An 11,773-nucleotide genomic window follows, 5' to 3' on the forward strand; every position below is an offset into this window, starting at 1 on the left:
CAGCCATGGCTGACAATGACGTATAATATGTCTGTGCATTAGATGCAGTTTCCAAGGGGTTAAATCCCAAGGCTGTGTCCAGATGCTTTCTCCCTGTAAACTGATAGCCTGAAAGTTGGATTTGATTTAAAGTGGTAACTAGTTTGAGCTGCAGGTGTCAGTGTTGTATTTGCGACTGGGTTCCTGTTGTTCTATTTTCTGTTAAAATTCCTGAAGTCAAGTGATACACACTGACGAGGAGGTGTTGTTTGTGGATGCCCGTGTCTCTCTGAGGCAACTCACAGAGAGAAGTTAGTGGGATGCTGAAGAACTGTTTCAGGTACTGGCCACATCTGGAGGTAGATCACAGTATTCCTCAGAGAGATAGAATGCTCACAATCACCCTGGTGTACTGCACACTGAATAATATCACTGAGACAGCCCAAGAGAGGAACTGAGAGAGGCGAACGGACCGGGGCGCCCTGGGAGAGGCGAATAGTCCAGGACATCCTGGAAGAGGTGAATGTTCAGTGTCTGCTATTGGAGTCAGGGGGAGCTGAATCTCCACAGGTGACCCCTGGCCTAGGACAAATACTCCCATTCTGAGCCTCGGCTCACACCAAGTGACTGGATCCCTGTCCTCTCCCGCTCTGCTGTACTCCTCTCTCCTGTCTTTCCCTCCTGTTCCCCTTTCTCCTGTCTTCCTCTTTCCTGTGCACCCTCTACCTTGTACACCCTTTACCTTGTACATGTGCTGATCCCGTCACTACACAGCATCACTCCCTTGGCCGCTGTGGGTCTTCCTCTTCTGATCTGCTGTCAAACACATCCGAGGCTACACATCCCACACTGATGTTGTCAGTTTGAAAGCCTCCGAGGATGAAGAATGTTATTCCCACACTAGAAATCTCTGTCGAACGTTTACCCGGGGAACTGAGACAGCAGCTGCAATAAGTGAGGTTTTATTCAGATGGGACAATGACAAGTTTAAATCTTCATCTGATCTACTGCTCAAAGTCGCCTCTGTGTCACCAGTCAGTTTCCCAGCTTCAGGAAACAAAATATTTGGAGTAATTTGAATTTTAAACAATGTTCCAAGTGGTGTGTAAAATGGTTTCTGCCTCAAAATCGTGTATTTACATATGATGACATCAGACATCACATTAATATGGGATCCACAGTGTACAGTGGGATTTATCAAAACATCCCCCCTTTTTGTTTACAATTTATTCTACATAAATCTATAAAGTAAATGATCACACTTGAACAAAAAAAATCTTTGTTCTTTCCAGCGTAGAATTGTGTCTGTCCCTGCACACACTGCACGTATAATCTTTAAAGTGTTCATGTCTTCACTCCAAATGATACCTCTGCAAATGAAGTAACATCCTTTGTTAACACTTTGGAGTAGATAGAAGCGGTTTGAGAAAGATGCTTTGAAGTGGCTTATGGTTGGACTCTACCATAACTTTCTCTCTCCCAAACAGGTTCTGGTTGAAATGCTGACGAGCAAAGTAAATATCCAGGCACTCTTTCTCAATCTGTTGTTACGCCCCTCTGGATTAGTGCGTGGTCAATTCCAGCCCCACTTGACCCAGAGTCTCAACACAATTAACAAATAATTCTTAGAAAATATCCTAAGTCTTTGCTCTATGGATGTCTAATAAATAGTCATTAGGTTTGTAAATTTAAAACATTTTTTTATTTATAACAATAATTATAGTTAAATTTGCAGTAAATACAATACTCAGCACTGTACAGTTACTGAAGCAAGGTCCAATTTTGTGCTACGGTTTTTTGTGTGTTTCAACTGTGAAAATGATCTGACATTTCCAATGGAACATCTGGATCACTTGAGTGTTTCCTCTCCCTGCTCTGTTCACTCTTGGCTCTTATCCATGAAGGAGACTAAGTATGTTCCACATGGAATGGTCAGATACATCAAAGGTTGGTTCAATTCTGTAGATGAATCATGCAGTATATTCTCATCATCAGAATCAGCAAAAACTTCTGCAAGTTCCTGGTCTGACAGGTGGGTTCAGTCAGATCCATGAGGTCAGAGTGCACTTCAAGAGACGAGACGCTGCTGATTGGTTGCCTTCTCTCTATTATCTAATTCCTAACCACCCTCTAACTCGCCCCACCCTGTATATACACACATACACACACAAGATAGACATCGGAGGTTTCAGTCACCTCTCACCCAAAACCACACAAGTGGAGGCAACTGCTGATTTCTATGGACAGGTGCCTCTGTGAAAAGCGCGCATTCCAACTTGACCCCAGGTACATGGGAGGTGCTGTGAATGCGAGGCAGGACGTCTAGATTCAGGCTTCTTCCACCATTGTCATCAAAACGGAGAGGCTCCTTGTCGTGGCAAAAATCCAGACTGTGAAAACAGAAAAATATCCCTCATGATAAAAAAAGTGGGCTTAATGAGGTTGAGGAGATAGTGTTATAGGGAAGGAACCCTAATTCCTTCCGTGCCTCCCCCATCCCCGTAATGTGACCTCTCCTGTGCCAAAGGCATGTCCAGCAGTTGATGTCTCTGCACTGGGCCGCTGCTGGCCAGAGGTGCAGGTACTACAATCTGAGACAGAATCTGCCTCATTTCATTCAAAGTTTCATTGCTTCTTTGCAGTAGCTGACAAAGAACCTCATTCTGCTGCTGAAGAATCTCATTGTTTCTTTGCAGATTCTGGCTAACCTCCATCTTAAATTCACTCAAGGTTTGGAGAAGCAAGTTAGAAGTGACCAGATAACTCTCTGTACTTTGAACCTGTTCCTGATGTAAGCGCTCAAGGGGTTTCAAATCATTTTCATTTTCTTCATCCGCAGCATGGGCCTGTGTTGTCCATGTGCTTGTGGAGATGGTGGAGATTCTGCTCCCAAAGCCGCAGGTTCCTCGTCTACGGGAGGTTCTGAGTGCTCTTGCTCCACCACAGCAGCCGGAGCATCACAGACCTCCTCCTTGTTTCTTTGTAGATGTTGTTGAAGAATATCATTGTTTCTTTGCAGATTCTGTCTAACCTCCACCTTAATTTCAGTCAAAGTTTCCTGAAGCAAGTTAGAAGTGACCTGACAACTCTCTGTACTTTGAACCTGTTCCTGATGTAAGTGCTCATGGTGCTTCAGATTATCTTCATTTTCTTCATCAGCAGCGTGGGCCTGATGTTGTCCACGTGCTTGTGAAGACAGTGGAGCTTCTGCTCCCAGAGCCATAGGTTCCTCACCTCCGGAAGGTTCTGAGCGCCCTCCTTCCACCACAGTAGCCAGGTCATCACAGGCCTCCTCCTTCACACAAACCATATTTAATTTTAACCCACCAACACTACCCTCCAAATCAGACATCTTACCCTCCTGACACTTCTCTCCCTCCTCCACTGCAGCTGCCATGCCACATTGCTGTGAGGTATTCACCTCCGTCCCTTCCTCATCAGCCCTTTCAGGAATCTCGGACGCTGCTGCCAACTCTCCTCCATCACCAGCTGATGTGTCCATGGGTAGCTGTGTATCTTTCAGAGGAAGAAAATCACAATTATTATCATTTGTCACATAAATTAACTCTCCTCCTGATGGTTTAATCACTCAGCTGCTAACATCACCTTCACTCATCCCATATCTGATCCACCATTGGTTATCGTGGAGTTGGAGAGATCAAACAGCTTCCTCGTGAACTCCTCCTGTTCCGTCAGCTCCTTCATGTACGGAACCTGCCCTCCGGTCGACGAGCACTCCTGGGTATTATGGGCCAGCTTTAGCTAAAGGAAGAATGAAAATTAAAAAGAAATCATGGTCCAGACTTTGCTGTGCTGTCTTGTGACACATTTTCAGCCTGCACCCATGGGGAATTCTGATTAGAATTTAATCTTATGACAAAGTCAGAGCCATCTCCAAGACAATTTCATTTTACAAAACCTCATAAAATCTGTAAATAAATCTTGTGATCTTTCTGTATTTTCAACTCAAAAATAGGACATAAAGTTCAAAAATTAACACCACATATATATATATATATATATATATATATATATATATATTTAATATTCTTCTTTTCCATTGTCGGGAAACTTGTGCATAAGTGTAGCCACCTGGGGTGGCCACGTCCCGATTACAAAATGGACACTTTGCAAAGAACGAAGGGAAAAATGGACAATGCTGAGAAAGCAAGCAGGTGCAAGGTTTGTCTGTTGATTGGAGCTGTAGCTCCTAGACAAGACTGATACTGCAAAGCCATTACCATACTAATGAGCCATCTCCAGGGACAAATGGGAAACATTTAGGTAAACGATACTAAAGCAGACACCCCGGCACCAGAGGAGACTAGAACAAAGCAGGCCAACGGCCACCTAGAGCCCGCCCAGCAATCAGGGCAGCCAGCCCTTTATTGGAGGAAATCGATACCAATGATCAGGAAATGGTCCAATTGGGACCAAGTTCAAGGACCGCCCAAAGCACGCGAAGTCCCTCTTGAGTGTAAAAAGAAGCCCCCAAGAGAGAATTGTTCTTCTTGGCCTAGTTCTCAGCGACAAGAGGCCTGCCTAGCAGCTGCACCAGAACAAGCAAGTCAAAATCAACGCACCGCTACAAGATAGACACTCCTAGCTACTATTGCGTACCAGCCTCGACGCCTAGGCAGCCTCAGTACCAGACAACGGCCATTGTTCCTCTGACTATCTGGCGCACCGAAGCTAAGTATAGGCTTTAGTAGTAGTGATAGTTTAGTTGGTAGAGTTTGTGCATGAGTATAATTGACTGTGTGTGTAAATAAATGAGCATTGATTTCGAAATTACTAATTGATGTATCGAGTCTTTGATCAGTATTCGGATTTGAACCTTGTGGCGGTATTGAAAGATACCTGGCGACTCTTGAGCAAACATAATTAGAATTAAGAAGGCAAACCCTATTAACCGCCTTAAACAGAGCCAATTAAAGAAGAGGACACAATGAGCAACATAAGCAGCAGCTTCTATACATTTGGATGTCTGGTTTTGGTGATGTTTGGCTATCTGGTCCAAGGTAAATTTACTTTTTTGAAACAATGGACTGATGGTGGAGAGCTTGGAGACAGCCACTGCTGAGACAGTCAGTGCCTTGGAAGGTCAGCTCCCCTGGTGACAAGAAATTAGGAGCAGAATTAGGCAATTTAGCCCTGTGAGCCTGCTCCATCATTCAATCAGATCATGGCTGATCTCTCCCTGGTTTCAGGAATCCACCTCCTATCTGTTCCCTATATCCCTTTAACCCGTTTTTAATCAGAAATATATCTATTCCTTCATGAAACATCTAATGATTCCGACTCCACCGCACTATGGATCGCGAGTTCCACAAATTCAACCACTTAGCGAGAAATAGTTACTCCCTCATCTCAAACAAAGACAAAGAAAGTACAGCCACTTGAATAGGCCTTCCGGCCCTCCAGCCTGCGCTGACCATGCTGCTTGTCTCACCTAAAATTTTCTACACTTCGGATCCATATTTCTCCATCCATCCTATTCATGTATTTGTCAAGATGTATCTTAAACATCACTCTCGTACCTGCTTCCACCACCTCCTTCGGCAGCGAGTTACAGGCACCCACTACTCTCTGTGTAAAAAACCTCACACATCTTCTCTAAACTTTGCCCCTCGCACCTTAAACCTATGTCACCTAGTAATTGACTATTCCACTCTAGGAAAAGGCTTCTGACTGTCCATCCCCCTCATAACTATTGTGACTTCTATCAGGCGCCCCTAACCTCCGTTGTTCCATTGAGAACAAACCGGGTTTATCCAACCTCTCCTTATAGCTAATGTCCTCCATACCAGGCAACATCCTGGTAAACCGTTTCTGTACTCTCTCCAAAGCCTTCACATCCTTCTGGTAGTGTGGCGACCAGAAGTGAACACTATATTCCAAGTGTGGCCTAAGTAAGGTTCTATACAGCTGCAGCATGACTTGCCAATTTTTATACTCAATGCCCCAGCCTATGAAGGCAAGCATGCTGTATGCCTTCTTGACTACCTTCTCCACTTGCGTTGCCCTTTCAGTGACCAGTACACCCAGATCCCTCTGCCTGTCAATACTCTGAAGGGTTCTGCCATTTACTGTATATTTCCCACCTGTATTAGACCTTCCAAAATATCAGTTTTCAAATCCACTACCTCTCACCTGCATCCGTGACCTCTCATTCTAGGTTGCCAAACAAGGGGAACATTTGGTCTATGTTTACTTTATCAATACCTTTTAGTATTTTATATACCTCGATCAGACCACATCTCATCCTTCTAAACTCCAGCGAGTATAAACACAAACAAACAGTTTAATCTCCCCTCATACGTCAACCCTTTCATTCCCAGAATCAATGTGGTGAACCTCTTCTGAATTGCCTCCAATGTCACCACATCCTTCCTCAAATAAGGAGACCAAAAATGGACACAATAGTCCAGATGTGGGCAGCATGGTGGCACAGTGGTTAGCACTGCTGCCTACGGAGCGGAGAGCCGGGTTCGATCCCGGCCCTGGGTCACTGTCCCTGGGGAGTTCGCCCATTCTCCCCGTGTCTGCGTACGTTTCACCACCACAACCCAAAGATGTGCAGGTTAGGTGGACTGGCCGTGCTAAATTGTCCCTTAATTGGGAAAAAAATAATTTGGTACTCTAAATTTTAAAAAATAACATTTAAAAAAACAATACTCCAGGTTAGGTCTCACCAGCACCCTATACAATTGCAACAACATTTCTCTACTATTATACTCCAGGCCTCTTGCAATGGACGCTAACATTCCATTTGCCTTTTTATTACATGCTGTACCTGCATACCAACTTTCTGTAATGCATGAACAAAGATACCCAGATCCCTCTGCCCAGACGCATAATGAATCTGCTTTCCATTTAGATAATAATTTGTCTTTCTATTTTTTCGTCCAAATTGAATAACCTCACACTTATCCACATTAAACTCCATCTGCCAATTTTGGCCCATTCTCCGAGCCCAGTGTTTTTCAAACTTTTTCCCGTGACGACCCACTTTTACCAAATGGCTGTTCCTTGCGACCCACACCACATTCACTTACTATTCAGGTGAGCCTGTCCTCATTCTATGCATTTAGAATTTATATAATTGAGTCTTCCTCACTTATGATGGTACTTGGATTCAGTTCGACATACCTAGAGCCAAGATGTTGAATGGCAACAAAATAATTCCAGCCTCATATTTGCAAATTTAACTTGCCAACAGTTTTAACCTCCCTGACACTGAAATCGTTGGTTTTGTCCAATCAGACATTTCCAACTCTCGAAGCCGAGATTTAACTCTGGGCTCCAAAATACCAAAAGGTTGCTTAACTCGTCTGAGGAATTGACCACGCTATGTGCCACCCATCTACATGAACACATTCGCTGACTCCGGCTGTAGCGCTGTATCACATAAATTCAGCTATGAAGAAATACGATGATCTTATTCCTCTAGTCAACATATAAATTCAAAATAAATGTCCGACCAGACAATACCTCATTTACAGTGCATCAGCTTTTCAGATGTCACCTCATCATTTGAAATTGATTCAGCCGCAAAATATTTAAATGCACAAGGGGAGAAATAAGGAGTTGGATTATGAGATAATGGGTAATGCTCGTCAATTCAGAAGCCATAACCTGCCTTCATGGCGGCAAATTTAGGACTCAGACAGAGTCCACTGACCAGTCCAGCTGCATATTGCTCCTACAGTCGCAATCTAAACGGGATTCACTGTACATTTAAAAATACACCTCCCTCCCAATTGTTACCTTTTCCTTTCATAAAGTGCATGTCACTTGTAGGAGGCAGTACTAAGCTTTTCCTTCAGATCAAAAGACCTCATATACTGACTAGATCATCGTCTGAGAAATCTTCATAGTCATACTGCCTTCTACAAAATGCACGCTATAAACAGAACCAGACTTATATATAAAATGCCGCACCAGTGTTGATCACGCAGCCATTCCAAATATTAGGGTGAATGAAACGTTGTATTTGTGTATTGGCTTGGTATTAAATTTAACCTTATGAATGTGCTTTGTTTTTGAACAGGATCATATTAGGGTAGCAAAACTTTACCCAGAGAGAAAACGGAATGAAAGATCACATGATCTTTGGCGATCATTTTTGGCGACCCATTTTGCAACACCCGCGACAAACCTGCAGGTCGCGACCCCCAATTTGAAAAACACTGTCCTAGCTTATCTACATCCGTCATAAACTCTTTATCTTTTCTTCACTGCCTGCTTTCCCACCTATTTTAGTATCATTAGCAAATCTTGCCATGTTACACTCTGTACCTGCTCGCAGATCATTTTTATAGATTGTAAACAGTTGATGTCCGAGGACTGACCCCTGCGGCACCCCAACTAGTTGACCCATTTATCCCGACCCCCTGCTTTCTGTCAGTCAGTCAATCCTCAGCCCAATCTAGTACTTCTACCACCAAATTATTATAATAAACTCTTGAGATCTCACCTTCTGGATCAGTCTTTTACTGTGATCACTGAGGGTAAACAACACAGACAGCTCTCAGTGTAAGGAAGTATATGAGCCGCAATGTGAATGCGCTGGTGTCTGTGGTGGTCTGATGACTGTGAGAATGATTTGTTGCACACCTCACATATGAATGATTCCTCACCGGTGTGAATGCATTGGTGAGTGCAGTGGGTCGATCAGTCGTGAAGATTTAATAAGACCGTACATGTATGGGGTTTGTCTCCTGTGCGAGTGCGTTGCTGTGTGAAGAGGGCTCAGAGAATGATTTGACAAATGTGAATATGTTGGTGTATGCAGAAGCCAATGAGTCAGACAGTAAGTTGTCATATACCTTGCACATGAAGGCCTTCATCCCTGTGTGAATCCTCTGGTGTGATAGAAGATGGGAGATTTGGTTGAAAGCTTTCTTACAAAAATCACACCTGAAGTGTTTTTCTGCACCCCTGACTGTGAGTGCGTCGGTGTTTACAGAGGGTCGATGTTACAGAGGGTCGATGACACTGAGGATGATTTGGGTTACAGACCTCGCCACGATGAATGTTTCTTCCCTTGTGTGAACACCTTTGTGTTGAACAGAGGGTGATGAATCCGCGAATGATTTGTTACACACCTTGCAGTTGTAGGGGTTTTTTCCCCTGTATGAAACTGCGTGGTGTCGACGGAGGTTTTGATGAATCTGAGAATGATTTGTCACACTCCTCACACGTGAAGGGTTTCTCTCCTGTATGAATCCTCTGGTGTTTGTTTCAGCAGCGTTGTAGACGTTACAACACCTTTTATGGCAAACCTCACACTTGAATCGTTTCCGCTCCATGTGACTGCCCTTGTGCTAACGGTGGTTGTGTCAAATGCACTTTGTGTAGGAGATCTTATGTGCTTGTGCGGCCCACACGCAGACACACCTAGACAATTGAACAGCCTCTCACTGCATGATAAGTCAGTGGCTCATGAGGCTGGATGATGACGGAAGCTCTCACCGTACCTGGAGCCCACTCACACTTCCCAGCCTCACACTGACTGACCTACCCACAGCCGAACCTTCGGAAAGGTTGGTTCTGATAGAAGACTTCCTATCATTGACCAGTCAAAGCTCTCCTGACCTGACCATGTCCAGATGATGATTCACTGCCCAACCTTCTCTGTGTTGAGCAAAGCTGTGAAGGGACTTGGATGTCTTCCCACCGTTGTGCGATGTTCTTTGGGTGATGGTCAGGATCTATCTGTGGTGTCTCTCCTCTCTGTATTCTTGGTGTAGTACAGACCAATTCCTTCTGTAAAACAGGAAATAGAAACATGATTTCCTCCAACTTCCTCTCTCCTCCTTACTGAAGGGACTGACCCCTCACTTAGAGATTGTTCCACAGTGTGTGCCAGTCTGCTATGTGGGGAATCAGATACAAGTGTATTATTTTTCCTGACTTGACTGTAACACACCCTCACTTTCTAGCAGGGACACTGTAATAGATATCCAGGAATAGAACAGCCGGTCTACTTTCTTTCCACACACCCAGACACCCATCTTCCCAGACACGGTAAGGACAATGGAAAAGACAGTCAGGCGGAGTGTAAAACGGGCTATCAATTCACTATGAGCTCGGGTCGTGTTGGCGAAGTCCAGTTTTACAATTCGAGTAGGTGTTCAGCATAAAAAACTCAGGAGAATTGTTAATTCAATGGAGGTTTTAGATTCATGGAGTTTTACAACACAGAAAAGGCCCTTCAGTTCATCAAATCTGCGCTGGTCAAAAACAACCATCTAACTATTCTAATCCCATTGTCCAGCACTTGGCCCATAGCCTTGGCATTGCAAATGTACACCTAAATACTTTTAAATATCATGAGGGTCTCTACCTCCACCAGGAAGTGAGTTCCAAACTCTCACCATCCTCTGGGTGAAAACGTTTTTCCTCACATTGCCTCTAAACATCCTGTCCCTTACTTTAAATTTATGCTAAATTGCCACTTAATTGGGAAAAAAAGTGCTCAATTTATAAAACAAGACAGAAAAAAAAGGATCCTTGGTCATTATCCATCCACAAGGGGAAAGGTTTTTTCCTGTCTACTGTATCTCTGCCCCTTAATGGTCTGGTCTACATGCACACCAAGGTCCCTCTGCTCCTTGGTGCTTCCCAGGGTTCTGCCGTTCATTGTGCATTCCCTTGCCTTGTTTGTTCTACCCAAGTGCATCATCTCATACTTAGAACTTAGAACAGTACAGCACAGAACAGGCCCTTCGGCCCTCGATGTTGTGCCGAGCAATGATCACCCTACTTAAACCCACGTAACCCACGTATCCACCCTATACCCGTAACCCAACAACCCCCCCTTAACCTTACTTTTTAGGACACTACGGACAATTTAGCATGGCCAATCCACCTAACCCGCACATCTTTGGACTGTGGGAGGAAACCGGAGCACCCGGAGGAAACCCACGCACACACGGGGAGGACGTGCAGACTCCACACAGACAGTGACCCAGCCGGGAATCGAACCCGAGACCCTGGAGCTGTGAAGCATTTATGCTAACCACCATGCTACCGTGCTGCCCCAAAAAAAATTTATAAAAAATAAATTGAGTACCCAATTATTTCTTTTTCCAATTAAGGGGCAATTTAGCGTGGCCAATCCACCTAATCAGCACATCAGGTGTGTAGATCCTATGGACACTCACCCAATTCTGGATCTGATTTGCCAAATTTCCTTAGATCCTATGGACACTCACCTTCGCCATCAGTCTTTCATGTGGAACTTTATCAAAAGCCTTGCTGAAGTCCAAGTAGACTATGTCAAAATACATTGCTCTCATCTACACACCTGGTCAACTCTTCAAAAAATTCAATCAAGTTGGTAATCTCCCTTTATCAAAACCATGCTGACTGTTCTTGATTAAACCCTGCCTCTCCAAATGCAAATTAATTCTATCTCTCAGAATTGCTTCCAATAGTTTCCTCAGCAATGAGGATAGACTGACTGGACTGTAGTTTCCTGGTTTTTCTGTACCTCCTTCCTGAATAATGGTAAGGCATTGGCTATCCTCCAGTCCTCCCACAGCTCTCCTGTGGTCAGAGAGGAAATGAAAATGATTGCCAGTGCCCCTGCTATTTCACCCTTGCCTCAATCTTTTTTTAAAAATGTATTTTATTCCAAACATGTGTAAAAAAAATAGCAACATACACAAAAACACACTCCACAGTTGTTCCCTTGTCTCACTCAACAGCCTAGGATACATTTCATCTGGCCTGGAAATTTGTGTACTTTTAAGCCTGTCAGACCACTCAGAACCTCCTCTCTATA

The 11,773-nt window shown here is 44.0% G+C and overlaps 1 protein-coding gene across 3 annotated transcripts; it reads right to left on the reverse strand.

Annotated features, from left to right (window-relative positions):
- Nucleotides 1-1,708: 1,708 nt before the first annotated feature.
- On the reverse strand, nucleotides 1,709-9,767 carry LOC119976221. 3 transcript variants are annotated; one of them, XM_038816549.1, is made up of 4 exons: nucleotides 9,090-9,767; nucleotides 3,586-3,741; nucleotides 3,337-3,495; nucleotides 1,709-2,369 (listed from the first exon to the last, which is right to left on the reverse strand). In XM_038816549.1, exons 2-4 carry the CDS (start codon nucleotides 3,593-3,595, stop codon nucleotides 2,308-2,310), a joined length of 231 nt encoding a protein of 76 aa, XP_038672477.1. In that variant the 5' UTR covers nucleotides 3,596-3,741; nucleotides 9,090-9,767; the 3' UTR covers nucleotides 1,709-2,307. The 3 variants fall into 3 exon arrangements, with proteins under 3 accessions (XP_038672477.1, XP_038672475.1, XP_038672476.1); XM_038816547.1 differs by having other exon boundaries at nucleotides 1,709-3,495; XM_038816548.1 differs by lacking the exon at nucleotides 9,090-9,767 and adding an exon at nucleotides 8,811-8,987 and having other exon boundaries at nucleotides 1,709-3,495.
- Between the last annotated feature and the right edge of the window lie 2,006 nt (nucleotides 9,768-11,773).

The sequence above is a fragment of the Scyliorhinus canicula genome, chromosome 13, assembly GCF_902713615.1.
Source record: "Scyliorhinus canicula chromosome 13, sScyCan1.1, whole genome shotgun sequence".
Lineage (NCBI taxonomy): Eukaryota > Metazoa > Chordata > Chondrichthyes > Carcharhiniformes > Scyliorhinidae > Scyliorhinus > Scyliorhinus canicula.